Source organism: Puntigrus tetrazona, chromosome 20 (assembly GCF_018831695.1).
Source record: "Puntigrus tetrazona isolate hp1 chromosome 20, ASM1883169v1, whole genome shotgun sequence".
Taxonomy (NCBI): Eukaryota; Metazoa; Chordata; class Actinopteri; order Cypriniformes; family Cyprinidae; genus Puntigrus; species Puntigrus tetrazona.
The window spans coordinates 4,039,392-4,061,701 of NC_056718.1; the positions used below are offsets into that span (position 1 = coordinate 4,039,392).

Sequence of the window (22,310 nt, forward strand, 5' to 3'; positions counted from 1 at the left end):
TTTCCTCTGTTTGTGTGGCTGTGGAACGGCTTCGGTACTCCAGTGCTGTCTGCCACCCACTGAGACCACAGATGTAAGTGATACAGGCCACACATGTTATAAACCCTCTGAGTGGAGGCCTGATTACAGCATTCATCAGCTTTTTTCCTTTTCAGTTAACTGGTCGTTTGAAGACTGAAAACTGTGGTGATCTTTTCTTGCAATGACAGCAGATGTGTACTACTTCAAACTCGCTGGAGGGCATCTTGTAGGATAAAATGTAGGATAAATCTAAGCAAAAATATAAAAACCTGTCCATTGCATCTTTTAGTTCATATTCCAATATTTCAATAACTGTTTAATTATATATTGACACGACATTTAGACTGCTGCCCCTGCGACCCGGCCCCGGATAAGTGGTAGTAAATGGATGAATGGATGGATGGCAACATATTCAATATTGCTTGATTTATTTCTATCAGGCTTTTTTATTTCTATTTTATATTTTGTTACATTTGTTGTATGTTTCAATTACTTTTTATTCAACTTTATACACTTTTTAAAATCTTTGTCATCTTATATCATTTTTTTAATATACTATTTTAATATTTCTTTCGCATGTACATTAAATTATTAAAGCATCAGTAGTTTGAAGCACAACATATAGGCTAGTTAGTAAGGTTTTGAAGTGCTGTTAGTTACAAATAGTGAAATGTGAAACTATATATGGTGTCAAAACAGTATGGTTGTATTTTCTTTCTTAATCTCCAGTGAGTGAGGTTGTATTTTTTCTTTTTAAAAACTGTTTTACAATTTTTATGGAAATGTCTGTCTTATTGTATCATTTTGTACATGCTTTCTGTATTGTAAGACCTCATCTCTAAGTAAACTATTAAGCTTTACATCCTATGCAATGTAAAAAAATACATTTATATAAATATGCCGTCTAGCAAGCGGCTCAGTACTGTGAATAGAAGAAGATTAACACTGCCCTCTATCGTCCAAAACAATCTAAAACAAGTCAGAAGACGAGAAAACCCGGAAATCAATACGTAAAAAGAGACTTATAATTTGACTGGAGGAAGGTAGAAGTACTTTACACACTGAGCTGCTCTACAGCACCGCCATGATCTCAGAATGGGTCTTATATGTGATGTTTTACCTGCTTGCTGCTGTTTTCTCTGCCTTCCTTGCATATTGTCTGTATATTCATTATGTTCACCAGAAATATGATCATATACCCGGACCTCCAAGAGACAGGTAATGGACTTTAAGAATTTGTTTTCTTTGTGAATGCGAGTAATAACGCTACATAAAAGGCATTGCAAAGTTCAGATAAAATAACATAGAATCTAATATCCTGACAGTTTTCTGCTGGGGCATATACCTACTTTTTCCAAAGCGGCGAAATCGGATAATCTTATACAAGATTTATTTCTTCAGTGGTAAGAACAAAACATATAATTTTTATAAACTCATTAGAATATGTGTCAGTTATAATTTGCTAATTTATTTGTATTTCTTGATTAACGTCTTGAACTTGCACCTACAAAACAATACTAATGTTTGCACTCTCTCTCTCTCTCTCTCTCTCTCTCTCTCTCTCTCTCTCTCTCTCTCTCTCTCTCTCTCTCTCTCTCTCTCTCTCTCTCTCTCTCTCTCTCTCTCTCTCTCTCTCTCTCTCGTTCACACACACACGTCTGTTTCTGTAGATTGTAGAGACTTTCCATGCACTTCTATTACTTTTATACTGACCAAAACAATATTTCTTTATCCCCTAACCCAACCTACCCTTTAGATAAATATTTTTACTATCTTGCATATTTTTAAAAAGTACACACACACACACACACACACACACACACACACACACACACACACACACACACACACTCATTTAGTAGAGCGTCCTCAGCAATGTGACCATTCTTGTTTTTAAGGGCAGAAAAATATGGCCCTGTCTACAGGCTGAACAGTTTTCATTATGTTGTGATCAAAGTCCATTGCCCCGAGGCTACAAAAGTAAATATTTAAAATATCATTAATGTTCATAATTTGAAATGTCACACAATCAAATACATAAATGCATTCTCTACCCTGTCATTGTAGACAATGCTGATGTCACCTAAGTATCTCAAAGATCCCTTTGTCTACAAACGCCTCTTTAACCTGTTTGGAAAACGGTAAGCTTTAATTTGTAGTGGGTATTGCACAGAATTGCTAGGTGTAGTCTAGTCTCAGTATCTCTACATTGATAACAGCGAGCTACACTAAGACACCTTTCCCCCCTCATCGTGATCTAGAACTTTGTATAGTAGAGAACCCTTTGTATAGTAGAGATCCATCTATGTGCCATGTATACATGCTTTTGACTAGAGGAGACCATACAGACAGGGTTGGTGTCTTCTCGTCAATAAAAAAAACCCTTCCAACTGTTTAGTGGGGTCTTCAGATATAATTTCATTCGTTTAAAAAAAAAAATTCAGGTGTATAAAATACGTGTACAGCGGTAAAGTGGTAAACATTGGCCCCACAGAGTGTGATGAACGTGAGGAAATATTACTGTCACTTATTTGCTCACTTTTTGTGAACCCATATTCAACCCTCTAACGTTTGAAAGAAGTCACACAATTACGAATGACAAAATGATCAGTTGCAGTTAAAGGACAAACGAAACAAATAATGATATGTTGTACTATTCACGTGTTCCTGCACATTTTACAAAGCATTATGCCTATTTTTTTAGGATTTATAAGAATATATTTTATTTTAAATTAATCGTGATTAATCAAAGTTGATCTTTTAAAAAATATTTTCAATTATGTTCATAAAATTGTTGAATTGTGATGAATTATGAATGTATTTTCTCAGGTTCCTTGGAACCGGGTTAGTGACGGCTATGGACCATGACGTCTGGTACAGGCAGCGTCGCATCATGGATCCGGCTTTTAGCAGCACGTGAGTCAAGAACATCTCTGATATACTGAGATGAGATAGAGATGCACCTCAACTTATGCTGTCTTAACCATCAGATACTTACGAAGCTTGATGGGCACTTTTAATGAGATGTCTGAGCGCCTAATGGACCATCTGCAGGAAATAGCCGACACAAAAACACCTGCCATCATGCATGACCTGGTCAACTGTGTCACACTCGACGTCATTTGCAAGGTTTCACTCTTCTTCCTGCTTATTCATAAAAAGATCTAAGACATAGAAGATCAGTCAGTACTTAGTATTCATGTTTTCATTCACAGGCGGCATTTGGTGTTGATTTAAATTTGTTCAAGCAAACTGATACCCCCTTCCAGAAGGCAATAGATCAGTGTTTAAAGGGCATGGTATTCTATCTCAGAGACCCATTTTTTACCGTAAGAGAATTTATTCATACTGTAGATTATGTCACTCTAAATAAGTAGGGTTAATGCTATGTAATCAGTTTCTTTGAGTGTGTGTTGTGGGTGCTCAGTTTTTTCCAAAGAACTGGAAGACTGTACAACAAACTAAAGATGCGACTGAACTCCTGCGGAACACGGGAGAGAAATGGATACAAAAAAGGAAGACAGCAATAGAAAATGGAGAAGACGTCCCGAAAGACATTCTCACACAAATCCTCAAAACAGCAGGTATGTGGCTCTCAAATGGCTGAGGTGCTAAGTGGTTAAGTGTATTTTCCCTTTTCCCTTTGTTAAAAATTTGATAAAACAAACAACATAATGAATTTTGAAGTGACTTTGAAAATGTCTGTTCTGTACATTACTCATCTTTTACAACATTGTAATATCCTAATATGTGGGATATTTTTAACAAATATTGATATGTTCCTCTTTGAGTTACTTTTACAGTTAACTCTTTCCATTTTTGCTACAGAGGAGGAAAACGTTAATAACACAAAAGATCGTGAGCAGATGTTGGACAATTTTGTGACTTTCTTCATTGCTGGTGAGTTACAGACTTGCTTGATTTTTTTTTTCACAAACCCTTGCAGATATCAACAGTGCTTGTTCTGTTGTAGGTCAAGAGACAACAGCCAATCAGCTCTCATTTGCAATCATGGAATTAGGGAGACATCCTGAGATATATAAACGGTAAAACACTTTTAGAAATGTGGACCTATTCCAGCCGTCTTGCATTAACTACTATCATTTCTATTTAGAATTTTCTTTCCTTCTTTCCTAGGGCTAAAGCAGAGGTAGATGAAATCCTTGGGACAAAAAGAGACATTTCATATGAAGACCTTGGAAAATTCACCTACTTGTCTCAGGTGGGTCTGTAGAGATTTTTTTTGTACATTCTACAAAAACAAATAGTTTTGTATTGATTTCTTTAAATGGTCTTTTTGTTACTTTGTGACTCAATGCTGCAGGTGTTGAAGGAAACACTGCGTCTGTACCCAACTGCTCCAGGAACCAGTCGTTGGCTACATGAGGACATGGTTATAAATGGGTTCAAAATTCCAGGGGGGCTGTGCTGTTATTGTGAGTAATGCCAGATTCCTAGTAAGGCTGGTCCGTTGTTTGTAGCCAACATGGCATGTGTAAAATTAGTCAAGTTGAGTGGCAAAACTTTTCAGACAAGGCTAATGTAAGAAGCTCAAAAGTGCATAATCCAAGACGTTACCCTTCAAGGGAACTTGTGAATGTTGATCAATATCTGTCTAGAGTGAATCATGCCAAGCTCAAGTATGAACATTGAGAGCTTGGGGTAGATCCCTGGACTAAATGATAGAATCTAAAAGAATTGAGAAAGGCTTGTAAGAAGCTCAAAAGTGCATAATCCGAGACGTTACTAAATGATAGAATCTAAATTAGAAAATTGTTACTGCAGAAATCTACTTACTGCTTTGTTCTGGAGGGAGCCTGGAGTGGAGTACTGAGAGATTGGAATCTATGAGTTCTACTACCTCAGAGGCCAAATGTACATAGCCCATTACTCTGGCTATGAAGGATTGAGACAGAAGGTCCCTCCTTTCATCAAGAAGGGCCATCAGGGCTGTGAACCACTCTCAGGCTGGACAGAATGCCGAGGTGTATACCATTTTCCCACAGGAGTCTGTCTGAGGCTCATGACTTCACTGACTTAGAGTTAGAGAGAATGACAGTCCTCAGATCCTTTTTCTCTTTAGAAGACCTCAGCTCAGAGTGTCATCTCTTTTATGTTGGACAAGTTCAACCACAGATGCCTCTCTGTGGCCATCAGGGCTGCCATAGAATGACAGATGGCCCAGGTAATCTCCTTAGTGGGAGAAATCTTTGGGACAAAAGAGACAAATCTGTGGCCATCCACAGTTCTTGGAGAGTGTCTACCCCCATACTCTCATCAAGGTCTTTTAGCCGGTCACACTTGACCTGCCACCATATATGCTTTATATGCCCTATATGTGATAATATATCAACACGTGTAAAGTCATCTCCAAAACATTTTGAAAAATATCACTTTATAAGGATACCACTGTAAGAAGACAGTAAGATTTACTCTTTAAAAAAGCTTTCAGTATTTTGCAGAGTCAGAAATATACCTGTTTCCACTATAAATAGATGTTTAGCATATGTTTTGAATAAATTTAAGATGAGAGTTTGACGATCCAATGGTTTTACTGACAAGCTTTTTTTAATTGTTGTTATCAGTTAAAAATGTTTGAAACCCACTGATTTAAAATAATAATAACTAATTATAATAGAGATATGGTGATTTCTGGGAGTAGTCGGGGTTCAGATAAACGTATTGCACAACCTTCTCCTGACTGGGATTTAAAAAGGGATTTTTACGCAGAATCTGGCAAAAATCGACAAAAAATCTAGCTTTTGTACATACGTACAACTTTAGGATGAAATCTACTTAAGAGTTTTATAAATAAGACCCCTAGTATTTACATCACCCTGCCTGTGTCATCTCACCACTCCATTGGATTGATTTTACACATGCTTCAACACAAGCACAATCATTCCCGCAGTGTTTTGACACAGCACAGGTAATAACTACAACTCATTTTATATGTATATATTTAATATATGAATATTTTTAATTATTCTTTCCTTACAGTTTAGTTCTTATGTTTCCCAAAGACTGGAAAAGTTTTTTAAAGATCCATTGAAGTTTGATCCAGAGAGATTTAATTTGAATGCCCCAAAGTAAGTCAATTATCACAGTCTTATTTTACCCTCTGTTTTAGCATTTTATAATGTTGCATTCATGTCATAATTGTGGTGATAATTGATGGAATCCAGCAACTGAAAGTGAACTATCTCTTTAACAACATTTTACTGCTAAAGCCTTTGCCATTTTAGCATTTTGGCATTCATGTAATTACAGTGTTATGTCATGAACACGCCTTTATATTGGGAAATTTTGAAATGAAATCTCCTCATTTTTAATTGTGTTCTGAAAGGCCTTATTACTGCTACTATCCATTTGCCCTTGGTCCACGAACTTGTTTGGGACAGGTCTTCTCACAGGTGATGAAGCACACAACACACACACACATATTTACTCCTCCCCTTTTTCTTCAGAATTTTTTGTCTTTTGGACAGAATTTGCAGGCTCATGTTTTGAATTCCTTTTAGATGTTTTATTAATACTTGTTTTCCAGTTGGTAGTTTGACGCATTAAGTAGTAATGTAGTAAAACGCAGATATTAAAAGGTGAAATTCAGTAAACACCTTATTGATGCTCTATATTTTGTACAGTGAACAGATAAAGCAAGTATATGAATGCAATGTGCAAAGTTTCACTTTATGTGGTGTCCCATAGACAACCATTATAAGGAAAACACTGAACCATTAAGTGAATTAGTTTCATATGCTGGCCTCATCTGCTTTCCTATGTAAACTATGCATCATTATTACAGATGTTACTGAATTTGATATTTTAATATGACTGTTTTTAATATATTTTAAGTGTTTCTACATTTTGTCTCACTGTTTAATAATTGAAACATTGCTGCGGGGACTTAATATGAATTGCTTATTGAATTTTGTTCACATACCTTTGTTTTATTGTTTTGAGAGGGGATGTAAATATTTGCGGCCGTGAAATAGATGGAAAATTGGCACACTTGTGCTGAAGTTCTAAGGATGTTTTACCCTCCAAGGTCTTTGAACTGGTCACATGACTGAAAACAATGAATTGTCAAATTTGCTGTGTCCTTGATCACTCTGTTTGTGTTTCCACATTCAGATGGAGGCAAAAGTTGTGCTTGCCAAACTGCTTCAGAGATTTGAGTTCAATCTGGTTCCTGGACAGTCTTTCGACATTAAAGACACGGGAACCCTGCGGCCCAAGAGCGGAGTGATCTGCTACATTAAACACTGCTCATAGGCCCTTGTTTTGTAGCAACTCTTGTGCACTTATGTTTGCATTTATCATCTTGTCATCAAGAGTTTTATAGCTGCTCCTAAGGCTAAATAAGTCTTAACTGTGACAGATAACTACTGCTTCTATTTTTTTTTATCATTTGCAGTCAACTTTATTTACACTAGACAATTTAATAATAATTTTAAAGGTCTTACATAATGACATGTAGACATTTGTTTCATAATTTTCACCTGTCGTTTTTCACATTTTAAAGTTTGTGTCCTTTTATCCTTGTATCCATCGTTAAATCACCTACAGTCCTTTACACATATTCCAACTGAAATTTAAAATGTAAAATACTTCAACCCTGACCTCTATATTCATTACAAAATGTAAGGATAATAATTTCATGTTTTCAGTTTTCTTTTTCTGTAATGAATAAATTTCTGTCCTTTATAGAAAGCATGTCAGTATGTAGCTGCTGCCTTTATTTCTCAGTTTCACCAAAGAAAATTTCCAAACAAAGCAGAAGTTGTCTCTCAGCAAGACAGAGAGTGTTGTTTCATCTTGAACTATACAAGTTTTAGGTGCATGTGACTTGTTTTTGTAATATGAATCTCATTGTAAATTAAGCAAAGTTTCTTTATTTTATCAAAAACAATCCAAATTTAAAACGTCAGTTAGTGGAAGCGTGTTGACAACATTTTAAATATGGACATTTTTCTTATTTTAGAGTGAACTAACCCTTTTAATAATATACACCATGAACATAAACTATTACACTTATTACAGTAGGTGCATCATATTTATGCCTTCAGGCTGTGGTGTTTATTAATTCTTAATTGGAAAGGGGCCCAAAGTGTGGCGATAAAATATATCTAAAGTGTTCAGAGATGTAATTCTGCATACTTTGATTGTAGATACCTATCAGAAGATATCAACATTTCATGTTGTTATGTTATGGAATTTTCTGTCCACTTTTTCCTGACATAAAAAAATGGGTGCCGCCATTTTATATTATATGGGTCTAGCTTCCAGTTTTATCCTGGTCCAGCTATTTTTAGCTGTACAAAACAGTTTTTTTCCTGATTAATATTGAAAATTGGTTTGTATTTGGTTATTTTAATGCATTATTTTAATTATAAACACACTGTTTTACTGTTTACTGCACATTATTTTTGTTATTTACATAGAGCTTAATGAACTGGTACCCTCACCCATAGGCTTACTTTTGCGTTAAAGAAAAGGGTGGTATAAATTGCATGAAGAAGGAGAATCTTCCAAAATCAATTGACTGAGCTGGAGGGCCCAGGCTCGCAGACGGAGAGCCAGACTGTAGGCCTATAGGACTACAGGCCTAGTCTTGAGCAACTGACTGCTGGACCAACTAAGGGCATAGTTGTAGCCAGGGAAAGAAGGAAGTAACCGGAGCCTGGGGGATGGAGAGATGAGGTGAAGCCAGAGGAGTAGAATCCTGATGGAGGCAGGTCGGCGAATGACTAAAGTGAAACAGGAAGAACGGTTGCCCTGTGGAGACAGTGGGATAATTTTACTGATGCTTATAATCAGAAGTCAAATCATGTTACCTTCTAGGTGAAGCCGAAGACTGGAAGGCCCAAGGCGAATCAAAGCATCCAAATGGTGCAGAGTGACAGGAACCAGCGGAAATAGCGCTGAGGAAGTGGCTGGTTTTAGGAGAGAAGGCAAGAGACAAACTGGGAAAAACCAGCAGAGACATAGTAGATGCAGGGGTTTCAGGAGACACAGGAGGTTCAGAATTGGATGGAACCAGCCGGGGCAGGAGATACATGAAAATATTCTCATCCGAATATTTAAATGCTGCAGAGACCAGCAGCAGCTCAACCTCAGTAGTGGGAATGTGGGTGTGGCCAGTGGTGTAGCTCTGTCTTGAGAAGTGGGTATACCCCCCCCCAACCCCCAGGGAAATGTCACCCAAACCCGCTAATAATACTCTACATCTACTTAATAAAATTGTGACAACAGATTACAAGCAATAATATTAATTAAATTTATAATTTAAAACTACAATTTTTTTTTTAATCAGAGTAAAATACTACTTAAAAAATTGTTTTGATTTAGCACAAAAATAAAACAAAAAATAATAACTACATCCTAAACAAAAAATTTAGTAGGTTTAATTTCAGTCGTTGTAATTAATTTTAATTTTGAAAATACTGAAAAAAAGCAAGAAATTAATTTTGTTAAAATTTACACATCAAATTTTGGGAAATCTACAAGCCCACAGAATCTCATTCATTCATTACAATTTTCATTCTTAAAAATATGACTGCAAAAATTGTCAAACTGCCACCATGGGGAGGTTTTAGAGCGGCCTTCCTACAGAAAAAATCTGCCTGACAGCCAAAACCATGACTGATAATCACATTTGCAGCGTTTATCACATAGACATGAAAACTCTGCAGTCATAAAAGTGCCTATATTTTCATTTTAGCAATAAATGTAGCTATTTTTTTATTATATTTTATTTTGTTTCTTTGTGTCTTTTAAAATCATTTTTAGCCAATTAGAAAGTGACCAGTCCTTTACATGGCAGAAGCTCTGTACATCCCGGGACCTCACAGGAAGCAGGAGTGATTGCCAGCTCTCCACTGCCTACTGGGTGGCCAAAGGAAGCGTCAGTGCCCACCAGAACCATGAAGGCAGAAAAACGGAGGCTTGCTGAGCAGCTGGGCATGCCTTTCTCTTCCACCCAGCAAGTACTTGCGCCCCCCAGGACCTCAAAAGTGGTGCCTGTGTATTCTGGGACTTTACAGGGAAGCTCACGCCGACAGGGAGCAAACCCTAGAATCACAGAGCAGCAGAAGCAGAAGCGGAGGGAGCAGTGGAAACAGCAGCAGAGGCAGCGGAGGCAGCAGAAGGCATCAGTAAGTTCGTATTGTTGTCTTCACCTAAGCTACAATGTTATCTAGGTCCATTATTTAAAATATCATAACTTTATATTTCCAAATGATAGAAAGATGTATCTGTGGACCTAAGCAGCACCCTTTAAAAGTGCCCAGTGTTAAGTAGTTATGTCTGTTATTTCAGCAGGACAGTATGGATGTGTGTGAGCCATCTCCACAAAAAGTAATGTGCGTGGAAATCAGCAAGGTGCCACGGAAGCCTAAAGTGAGGAGGCAAAAACACGAAGACCCGCAGCCCGTGTCCCAGCTCGACATGAAGTTTTACTTGGACTTACTTAAAAGGTATCATATCCTTTTCATATCATAAACCACCCTCATGCTGAAATGGTAAAAGCATTACATATTTTGTTTTAATCTGCTTAGTGTTGCATCATTCTGTCTGTTCCTTTAACAGGACAATGCAGGTGTGAGCTGGTCACCTCCAGAGAAAAGGGAGATCAAAATCAGAGACCAGCCACTGGGACCAGATGGCTTAAAGCATTTGTGTCATATATTCATATGTTTAATGGAATATTTGTAAGCATTTAAGGTTCATGTGTATTGTGTTTGAATTTATGTAATGTGATTGTAAGCATAATAAAAATGTAAAAAAAAAATGCATAAATCTTTGCTATTTTTCATTTATCTATCTATCTATCTATCTATCTATCTATCTATCTATCTATCTATCTATCTATCTATCTATCTATCTATCCAGTCATCGACGAAATATCAGAATACTTGGTAAATATGAAAATCAAAGAAGGCTGTAGAAATGAATTTGCACAATTACTCCTTTTAATCTTTAATTTTAAAAGAATCACGAAAATATGCATACAATTTTTTTGAGGCTTATGGATAATAAGAATTTCTAGTAAATATAATTATGAAATAAATATTTTTAGTCGTGTCTTATAATCGAATATGCTGGAATTTTTTCTTGAAACTGTCCCAGACAACATGTGGTGATGTATTTGTGGTTTATCATTCCGATAGATCTGCCTGACAGCCAAAACCGTGAACGATAATCACCAGCAGCGCCGTTTATGGCATTAACATGAAAACTTTACGCGCTGCGCTCTGCAGACATAAAAGCGCCTATATATTTATTTTGTGCAATAAATTGACGCATTTTGGATATTATTTTATTCATATAATTGTTTCTAATAATTGTCACATTTTCTTGTGTATTTTTAAGATCATTTTCAGCCAATTAGAACAGTGAGCGGCCAGCTATTGCGTCGTCATGATCGCCGCATTCCAACAGAACGTTCGGCGAGTAGTCTATAAATATGAGTGCAGATGCATCATTCAAATTGTAGCGAGTTTTGGCGAGTGATTGTGAGTATGCTCTTTACATCTCAATTCGTTTTTTATGCTTAAAATGTTCATAACTCGGAGAAAAAATTAACTTTGTGCTTTGAGATACACAGGCGTGCAGTAGAGCTCCGTGTGGACATTTTGATGGAGGTTGATATGTAAATAATGATGATCGCAATGACTGATTTCAGCAATTAGTTGATGTTTTATAACATAGAGTTGTTAATAATTATGCTTCTATACATAGATTAAATTTTCTTATAATTCTTGATTTTTAACCAAGCATTATCTGTCTATGAACAAAACAGTAAATTGTTAGTTGGTAAAACAAAATTAATAAAAATCACCAACTTTCAGCCTCTTAAATGTTTAAGTGTTTAACTGTTTAAATTTTCTCTTGCCTTTCTCTTTCTGCCAGAGTGTTTTACAAATAAGCGGCAGTATTGTTCATTTATCGTTCATCATCGATTCAGCAATCAACATGACTATGTCAGCTATCCCCATTCCTGAGAGTGCAGTGCATTCACCATCTTCTGAGCTCTCAGATGAGCTCAGCACTGCCCTCGCTGCAGGGCGGTGGTGGGCCATAACGGAGGTCTCCTTCCTATAGATGAGGAGCCTGAATATGGGAACTTCACCTCACCTGACTGGTGGGGAACGATAGAGGAAGGGAAACTTCATGCCCCACATCCCTGGCCTTCAGTGATGAATTTGAGAAGGCTGAGTCCCGCGCTCAGGCTTCTCAGATGCAACACTGACTACCAAGGAACCGTGGAGGCAGAAGAAGACACAGGGTGCACGCATGCTTTCCGGGTCCCAAAAAGGACGCACCCGTGCCTGCCTGTGCTAAAAAGAGGGACCACACCTCATCCCTGGTCTTCAACAATGCATCAGAGAAGGCTGGGTCTCTGCGCTCAGGGTTCTCAGATGCAACGCTGAAGACCACGGACCAATGGACCAGGTGGAGGCAGAAGAAGCCTCAGGGACCATCTGTGCTTGGTGGATCTAAGAAGGCTGAGTGTGGGAACTCGCTGAAGACCACTAAGCAGCCGAGGAAGAAGGAGCCTCAGGTAGCCCCTATCCCTGCCAGCTCCCCTCAGGGACCACCTGCGGCTGGTGACACCCCGCGAGGTCATCCTGTGCCCACTTGTTCCCGGCAACGTGGAAAACTAAGGATCCCTGAGTATCTGAGGCGGCATCTGCTAAAGGCCGCTGATGAACTGGAAGCTCGTGTGCCTGCCTCACGGCCGCAAAATTTCAAGATCCCTGAGCCACCCAGGCAGGAGATGGAGCAGCAGAAGCCTCAAGCCTCTTCAGAGAAGGCAGCACCAGTGGCCCAAAAGACCCAGGGGAAGCAGAGGCTCAAGATACCTGAGCGGCTGAGACAGGAGCTGTTGCAGGTGTCCCGCAGGGCCTCCTGAGAAGGCAGAACCCGTGGCCCAAAAGACCCGGAAGGGCTTAAAATATCTGAGCGGCTGAGGAAGGAACTGCTCCAGCAGAAGCCTCCAGCCGCTTTACATGGCAGGGGCTCTGTACATTCCGGGACCTCACAGGAAGCAGGAGTGATTGCCAGCTCTCCACTGCCTACTGGGTGTCCAAAGGAAGCGTCAGTGCCCACCAGAACCATGAAGGCAGAGAAACGGAGGCTTGCTGAGCAGCTGGGCATGCCTTTCTTTTCCACCCAGCAAGTACTTGCGCCCTCCAGGACCTCAAAAGTGGTGCCTGTGTATTCTGGGACTTTACAGGGAAGCTCACGCCGACAGGGAGCAAACCCTAGAATCACAGAGCAGCAGAAGCAGAAGCGGAGGGAGCAGTGGAAACAGCAGCAGAGGCAGCGGAGGCAGCAGAAGGCATCAGTAAGTTCGTATTGTTGTCTTCACCTAAGCTACAATGTTATCTAGGTCCATTATTTAAAATATCATAACTTTATATTTCCAAATGATAGAAAGATGTATCTGTGGACCTAAGCAGCACCCTTTAAAAGTGCCCAGTGTTAAGTAGTTATGTCTGTTATTTCAGCAGGACAGTATGGATGTGTGTGAGCCATCTCCACAAAAAGTAATGTGCGTGGAAATCAGCAAGGTGCCACAGAAGCCTAAAGTGAGGAGGCAAAAACATGAAGACCCGCAGCCCGTGTCCCAGCTCGACATGAAGTTTTACTTGGACTTACTTAAAAAGGTATCATATCCTTTTCATATTATAAACCACCCTCATGCTGAAATGGTAAAAGCATTACATATTTTGTTTTAATCTGCTTAGTGTTGCATCATTCTGTCTGTTCCTTTAACAGGACAATGCAGGTGTGAGCTGGTCACCTCCAGAGAAAAGGGAGATCAAAATCAGAGACCAGCCACTGGGACCAGATGGCTTAAAGCATTTGTGTCATATATTCATATGTTTAATGGAATATTTGTAAGCATTTAAGGTTTATGTGTATTGTGTTTGAATTTATGTAATGTGATTGTAAGCATAATAAAAATGTAAAAAAAAAATGCATAAATCTTTGCTATTTTTCATTTATTTATCTATCTATCTATCTATCTATCTATCTATCTATCTATCTATCTATCTATCCAGTCATCGACGAAATATCAGAATACTTGGTAAATATGAAAATCAAAGAAGGCTGTAGAAATGAATTTGCACAATTACTCCTTTTAATCTTTAATTTTAAAAGAATCACGAAAATATGCATACAATTTTTTTGAGGCTTATGGATAATAAGAATTTCTAGTAAATATAATTATGAAATAAATATTTTTAGTCGTGTCTTATAATCGAATATGCTGGAATTTTTTCTTGAAACTGTCCCAGACAACATGTGGTGATGTATTTGTGGTTTATCATTCCGATAGATCTGCCTGACAGCCAAAACCGTGAACGATAATCACCAGCAGCGCCGTTTATGGCATTAACATGAAAACTTTACGCGCTGCGCTCTGCAGACATAAAAGCGCCTATATATTTATTTTGTGCAATAAATTGACGCATTTTGGATATTATTTTATTCATATAATTGTTTCTAATAATTGTCACATTTCCTTGTGTATTTTTAAGATAATTTTCAGCCAATTAGAACAGTGAGCGGCCAGCTATTGCGTCGTCATGATCGCCGCATTCCAACAGAACGTCAAGCGAGTAGTCTATAAATATGAGTGCAGATGCATCATTCAAATTGTAGCGAGTTTTGGCGAGTGATTGTGAGTATGCTCTTTACATCTCAATTCGTTTTTTATGCTTAAAATGTTCATAACTCGGAGAAAAAATTAACTTTGTGCTTTGAGATACACAGGCGTGCAGTAGAGCTCCGTGTGGACATTTTGATGGAGGTTGATATGTAAATAATGATGATCGCAATGACTGATTTCAGCAATTAGTTGATGTTTTATAACATAGAGTTGTTAATAATTATGCTTCTATACATAGATTAAATTTTCTTATAATTCTTGATTTTTAACCAAGCATTATCTGTCTATGAACAAAACAGTAAATTGTTAGTTGGTAAAACAAAATTAATAAAAATCACCAACTTTCAGCCTCTTAAATGTTTAAGTGTTTAACTGTTTAAATTTTCTCTTGCCTTTCTCTTTCTGCCAGAGTGTTTTACAAATAAACGGCAGTATTGTTCATTTATCGTTCATCATCGATTCAGCAATCAACATGACTATGTCAGCTATCCCCATTCCTGAGAGTGCAGTGCATTCACCATCTTCTGAGCTCTCAGATGAGCTCAGCACTGCCCTCGCTGCAGGGCGGTGGTGGGCCATAACGGAGGTCTCCCTTCCTATAGATGAGGAGCCTGAATATGGGAACTTCACCTCACCTGACTGGTGGGGAACGATAGAGGAAGGGAAACTTCATGCCCCACATCCCTGGCCTTCAGTGATGAATTTGAGAAGGCTGAGTCCCCGCGCTCAGGCTTCTCAGATGCAACACTGACTACCAAGGAACCGTGGAGGCAGAAGAAGACACAGGGTGCACGCATGCTTTCCGGGTCCCAAAAGGACGCACCCGTGCCTGCCTGTGCTAAAAAGAGGGACCACACCTCATCCCTGGTCTTCAACAATGCATCAGAGAAGGCTGGGTCTCTGCGCTCAGGGTTCTCAGATGCAACGCTGAAGACCACGGACCAATGGACCAGGTGGAGGCAGAAGAAGCCTCAGGGACCATCTGTGCTTGGTGGATCTAAGAAGGCTGAGTGTGGGAACTCGCTGAAGACCACTAAGCAGCCGAGGAAGAAGGAGCCTCAGGTAGCCCCTATCCCTGCCAGCTCCCCTCAGGGACCACCTGCGGCTGGTGACACCCCGCGAGGTCATCCTGTGCCCACTTGTTCCCGGCAACGTGGAAAACTAAGGATCCCTGAGTATCTGAGGCGGCATCTGCTAAAGGCCGCTGATGAACTGGAAGCTCGTGTGCCTGCCTCACGGCCGCAAAATTTCAAGATCCCTGAGCCACCCAGGCAGGAGATGGAGCAGCAGAAGCCTCAAGCCTCTTCAGAGAAGGCAGCACCAGTGGCCCAAAAGACCCAGGGGAAGCAGAGGCTCAAGATACCTGAGCGGCTGAGACAGGAGCTGTTGCAGGTGTCCGCAGGGCCTCTCCTGAGAAGGCAGAACCCGTGGCCCAAAAGACCCGGAAGGGCTTAAAATATCTGAGCGGCTGAGGAAGGAACTGCTCCAGCAGAAGCCTCCAGCCGCTTTACATGGCAGGGGCTCTGTACATTCCGGGACCTCACAGGAAGCAGGAGTGATTGCCAGCTCTCCACTGCCTACTGGGTGTCCAAAGGAAGCGTCAGTGCCCACCAGAACCATGAAGGCAGAGAAACGGAGGCTTGCTGAGCAGCTGGGCATGCCTTTCTCTTCCACCCAGCAAGTACTTGCGCCCTCCAGGACCTCAAAAGTGGTGCCTGTGTATTCTGGGACTTTACAGGGAAGCTCACGCCAACAGGGAGCAAACCCTAGAATCACAGAGCAGCAGAAGCAGAAGCGAGAGGAGCAGTGGAAACAGCAGCAGAGGCAGCGGAGGCAGCAGAAGGCATCAGTAAGTTCGTATTGTTGTCTTCACCTAAGCTACAATGTTATCTAGGTCCATTATTTAAAATATCATAACTTTATATTTCCAAATGATAGAAAGATGTATCTGTGGACCTAAGCAGCACCCTTTAAAAGTGCCCAGTGTTAAGTAGTTATGTCTGTTATTTCAGCAGGACAGTATGGATGTGTGTGAGCCATCTCCACAAAAAGTAATGTGCGTGGAAATCAGCAAGGTGCCACGGAAGCCTAAAGTGAGGAGGCAAAAACACGAAGACCCGCAGCCCGTGTCCCAGCTCGACATGAAGTTTTACTTGGACTTACTTAAAAGGTATCATATCCTTTTCATATCATAAACCACCCTCATGCTGAAATGGTAAAAGCATTACATATTTTGTTTTAATCTGCTTAGTGTTGCATCATTCTGTCTGTTCCTTTAACAGGACAATGCAGGTGTGAGCTGGTCACCTCCAGAGAAAAGGAGATCAAAATCAGAGACCAGCCACTGGGACCAGATGGCTTAAAGCATTTGTGTCATATATTCATATGTTTAATGGAATATTTGTAAGCATTTAAGGTTCATGTGTATTGTGTTTGAATTTATGTAATGTGATTGTAAGCATAATAAAAATGTAAAAAAAATGCATAAATCTTTGCTATTTTTCATTTATCTATCTATCTATCTATCTATCTATCTATCTATCTATCTATCTATCTATCTATCTATCTATCTATCCAGTCATCGATTGAAATATCAGAATACTTGGTAAATATGAAAATCAAAGAAGGCTGTAGAAATGAATTTGCACAATTACTCCTTTTAATCTTTAATTTTAAAAGAATCACGAAAATATGCATACAATTTTTTGAGGCTTATGGATAATAAGAATTTCTAGTAAATATAATTATGAAATAAATATTTTTAGTCGTGTCTTATAATCGAATATGCTGGAATTTTTTCTTGAAACTGTCCCAGACAACATGTGGTGATGTATTTGTGGTTTATCATTCCGATAGATCTGCCTGACAGCCAAAACCGTGAACGATAATCACCAGCAGCGCCGTTTATGGCATTAACATGAAAACTTTACGCGCTGCGCTCTGCAGACATAAAAGCGCCTATATATTTATTTTGTGCAATAAATTGACGCATTTTGGATATTATTTTATTCATATAATTGTTTCTAATAATTGTCACATTTTCTTGTGTATTTTTAAGATCATTTTCAGCCAATTAGAACAGTGAGCGGCCAGCTATTGCGTCGTCATGATCGCCGCATTCCAACAGAACGTTCGGCGAGTAGTCTATAAATATGAGTGCAGATGCATCATTCAAATTGTAGCGAGTTTTGGCGAGTGATTGTGAGTATGCTCTTTACATCTCAATTCGTTTTTTATGCTTAAAATGTTCATAACTCGGAGAAAAAATTAACTTTGTGCTTTGAGATACACAGGCGTGCAGTAGAGCTCCGTGTGGACATTTTGATGGAGGTTGATATGTAAATAATGATGATCGCAATGACTGATTTCAGCAATTAGTTGATGTTTTATAACATAGAGTTGTTAATAATTATGCTTCTATACATAGATTAAATTTTCTTATAATTCTTGATTTTTAACCAAGCATTATCTGTCTATGAACAAAACAGTAAATTGTTAGTTGGTAAAACAAAATTAATAAAAATCACCAACTTTCAGCCTCTTAAATGTTTAAGTGTTTAACTGTTTAAATTTTCTCTTGCCTTTCTCTTTCTGCCAGAGTGTTTTACAAATAAACGGCAGTATTGTTCATTTATCGTTCATCATCGATTCAGCAATCAACATGACTATGTCAGCTATCCCCATTCCTGAGAGTGCAGTGCATTCACCATCTTCTGAGCTCTCAGATGAGCTCAGCACTGCCCTCGCTGCAGGGCGGTGGTGGGCCATAACGGAGGTCTCCCTTCCTATAGATGAGGAGCCTGAATATGGGAACTTCACCTCACCTGACTGGTGGGGAACGATAGAGGAAGGGAAACTTCATGCCCCACATCCCTGGCCTTCAGTGATGAATTTGAGAAGGCTGAGTCCCCGCGCTCAGGCTTCTCAGATGCAACACTGACTACCAAGGAACCGTGGAGGCAGAAGAAGACACAGGGTGCACGCATGCTTTCCGGGTCCCAAAAGGACGCACCCGTGCCTGCCTGTGCTAAAAAGAGGGACCACACCTCATCCCTGGTCTTCAACAATGCATCAGAGAAGGCTGGGTCTCTGCGCTCAGGGTTCTCAGATGCAACGCTGAAGACCACGGACCAATGGACCAGGTGGAGGCAGAAGAAGCCTCAGGGACCATCTGTGCTTGGTGGATCTAAGAAGGCTGAGTGTGGGAACTCGCTGAAGACCACTAAGCAGCCGAGGAAGAAGGAGCCTCAGGTAGCCCCTATCCCTGCCAGCTCCCCTCAGGGACCACCTGCGGCTGGTGACACCCCGCGAGGTCATCCTGTGCCCACTTGTTCCCGGCAACGTGGAAAACTAAGGATCCCTGAGTATCTGAGGCGGCATCTGCTAAAGGCCGCTGATGAACTGGAAGCTCGTGTGCCTGCCTCACGGCCGCAAAATTTCAAGATCCCTGAGCCACCCAGGCAGGAGATGGAGCAGCAGAAGCCTCAAGCCTCTTCAGAGAAGGCAGCACCAGTGGCCCAAAAGACCCAGGGGAAGCAGAGGCTCAAGATACCTGAGCGGCTGAGACAGGAGCTGTTGCAGGTGTCCCGCAGGGCCCTCCTGAGAAGGCAGAACCCGTGGCCCAAAAGACCCCGGAAGGGCTTAAAATATCTGAGCGGCTGAGGAAGGAACTGCTCCAGCAGAAGCCTCCAGCCGCTTTACATGGCAGGGGCTCTGTACATTCCGGGACCTCACAGGAAGCAGGAGTGATTGCCAGCTCTCCACTGCCTACTGGGTGTCCAAAGGAAGCGTCAGTGCCCACCAGAACCATGAAGGCAGAGAAACGGAGGCTTGCTGAGCAGCTGGGCATGCCTTTCTCTTCCACCCAGCAAGTACTTGCGCCCTCCAGGACCTCAAAGTGGTGCCTGTGTATTCTGGGACTTTACAGGAAGCTCACGCCGACAGGAGCAAACCCTAGAATCACAGAGCAGCAGAAGCAGAAGCGTAGGGAGCAGTGGAAACAGCAGCAGAGGCAACGGAGGCAGCAGAAGGCATCAGTAAGTTCGTATTGTTGTCTTCACCTAAGCTACAATGTTATCTAGGTCCATTATTTAAAATATCATAACTTTATATTTCCAAATGATAGAAAGATGTATCTGTGGACCTAAGCAGCACCCTTTAAAAGTGCCCAGTGTTAAGTAGTTATGTCTGTTATTTCAGCAGGACAGTATGGATGTGTGTGAGCCATCTCCACAAAAAGTAATGTGCGTGGAAATCAGCAAGGTGCCACAGAAGCCTAAAGTGAGGAGGCAAAAACATGAAGACCGCAGCCCGTGTCCCAGCTCGACATGAAGTTTTACTTGGACTTACTTAAAAGGTATCATATCCTTTTCATATCATAAACCACCCTCATGCTGAAATGGTAAAAGCATTACATATTTTGTTTTAATCTGCTTAGTGTTGCATCATTCTGTCTGTTCCTTTAACAGGACAATGCAGGTGTGAGCTGGTCACCTCCAGAGAAAAGGGAGATCAAAATCAGAGACCAGCCACTGGGACCAGATGGCTTAAAGCATTTTTGTGTCATATATTCATATGTTTAATGGAATATTTGTAAGCATTTAAGGTTCATGTGTATTGTGTTTGAATTTATGTAATGTGATTGTAAGCATAATAAAAATGTAAAAAAAAATGCATAAATCTTTGCTATTTTTCATTTTCTATCTATCTATCTATCTATCTATCTATCTATCTATCTATCTATCTATCTATCTATCTATCTATCTATCTATCCAGTCATCGATTGAAATATCAGAATACTTGGTAAATATGAAAATCAAAGAAGGCTGTAGAAATGAATTTGCACAATTACTCCTTTTAATCTTTAATTTTAAAAGAATCACGAAAATATGCATACAATTTTTTTGAGGCTTATGGATAATAAGAATTTCTAGTAAATATAATTATGAAATAAATATTTTTAGTCGTGTCTTATAATCGAATATGCTGGAATTTTTTCTTGAAACTGTCCCAGACAACATGTGGTGATGTATTTGTGGTTTATCATTCCGATAGATCTGCCTGACAGCCAAAACCGTGAACGATAATCACCAGCAGCGCCGTTTATGGCATTAACATGAAAACTTTACGCGCTGCGCTCTGCAGACATAAAAGCGCCTATATATTTATTTTGTGCAATAAATTGACGCATTTTGGATATTATTTTATTCATATAATTGTTTCTAATAATTGTCACATTTCCTTGTGTATTTTTAAGATCATTTTCAGCCAATTAGAACAGTGAGCGGCCAGCTATTGCGTCGTCATGATCGCCGCATTCCAACAGAACGTTCGCGAGTAGTCTATAAATATGAGTGCAGATGCATCATTCAAATTGTAGCGAGTTTTGGCGAGTGATTGTGAGTATGCTCTTTACATCTCAATTCGTTTTTTATGCTTAAAATGTTCATAACTCGGAGAAAAAATTAACTTTGTGCTTTGAGATACACAGGCGTGCAGTAGAGCTCCGTGTGGACATTTTGATGGAGGTTGATATGTAAATAATGATGATCGCAATGACTGATTTCAGCAATTAGTTGATGTTTTATAACATAGAGTTGTTAATAATTATGCTTCTATACATAGATTAAATTTTCTTATAATTCTTGATTTTTAACCAAGCATTATCTGTCTATGAACAAAACAGTAAATTGTTAGTTGGTAAAACAAAATTAATAAAAATCACCAACTTTCAGCCTCTTAAATGTTTAAGTGTTTAACTGTTTAAATTTTCTCTTGCCTTTCTCTTTCTGCCAGAGTGTTTTACAAATAAACGGCAGTATTGTTCATTTATCGTTCATCATCGATTCAGCAATCAACATGACTATGTCAGCTATCCCCATTCCTGAGAGTGCAGTGCATTCACCATCTTCTGAGCTCTCAGATGAGCTCAGCACTGCCCTCGCTGCAGGGCGGTGGTGGGCCATAACGGAGGTCTCCCTTCCTATAGATGAGGAGCCTGAATATGGGAACTTCACCTCACCTGACTGGTGGGGAACGATAGAGGAATGGGAAACTTCATGCCCCACATCCCTGGCCTTCAGTGATGAATTTGAGAAGGCTGAGTCCCCGCGCTCAGGCTTCTCAGATGCAACACTGACTACCAAGGAACCGTGGAGGCAGAAGAAGACACAAGTGCACGCATGCTTTCCGGGTCCCAAAAGGGACGCACCCGTGCCTGCCTGTGCTAAAAGAGGGACCACACCTCATCCCTGGTCTTCAACAATGCATCAGAGAAGGCTGGGTCTCTGCGCTCAGGGTTCTCAGATGCAACGCTGAAGACCACGGACCAATGGACCAGGTGGAGGCAGAAGAAGCCTCAGGGACCATCTGTGCTTGGTGGATCTAAGAAGGCTGAGTGTGGGAACTCGCTGAAGACCACTAAGCAGCCGAGGAAGAAGGAGCCTCAGGTAGCCCCTATCCCTGCCAGCTCCCCTCAGGGACCACCTGCGGCTGGTGACACCCCGCGAGGTCATCCTGTGCCCACTTGTTCCCGGCAACATGGAAAACTAAGGATCCCTGAGTATCTGAGGCGGCATCTGCTAAAGGCCGCTGATGAACTGGAAGC

The 22,310-nt window shown here is 40.2% G+C and overlaps 1 protein-coding gene across 2 annotated transcripts; it reads left to right on the forward strand.

Moving 5' to 3' along the window:
• Window positions 1-1,029: 1,029 nt before the first annotated feature.
• LOC122325035 (cholesterol 24-hydroxylase-like) lies at window positions 1,030-7,737 on the forward strand. Of its 2 annotated transcripts, XM_043219867.1 has the most exons (16): window positions 1,030-1,239; window positions 1,347-1,424; window positions 1,920-2,001; window positions 2,089-2,162; window positions 2,851-2,937; window positions 3,012-3,150; window positions 3,237-3,350; window positions 3,449-3,605; window positions 3,850-3,921; window positions 3,995-4,067; window positions 4,159-4,243; window positions 4,346-4,451; window positions 5,662-5,666; window positions 6,022-6,110; window positions 6,368-6,434; window positions 7,156-7,737. In XM_043219867.1, the coding sequence occupies exons 1-16, from the start codon at window positions 1,106-1,108 to the stop codon at window positions 7,294-7,296; spliced, it is 1,503 nt and encodes a 500-aa protein (XP_043075802.1). In that variant the 5' UTR covers window positions 1,030-1,105; the 3' UTR covers window positions 7,297-7,737. The 2 variants fall into 2 exon arrangements, 1 of the variants encoding a protein (XP_043075802.1); XR_006247248.1 differs by lacking the exon at window positions 5,662-5,666 and having other exon boundaries at window positions 1,031-1,239; window positions 4,346-4,457.
• The last annotated feature ends 14,573 nt before the right edge of the window (window positions 7,738-22,310 follow it).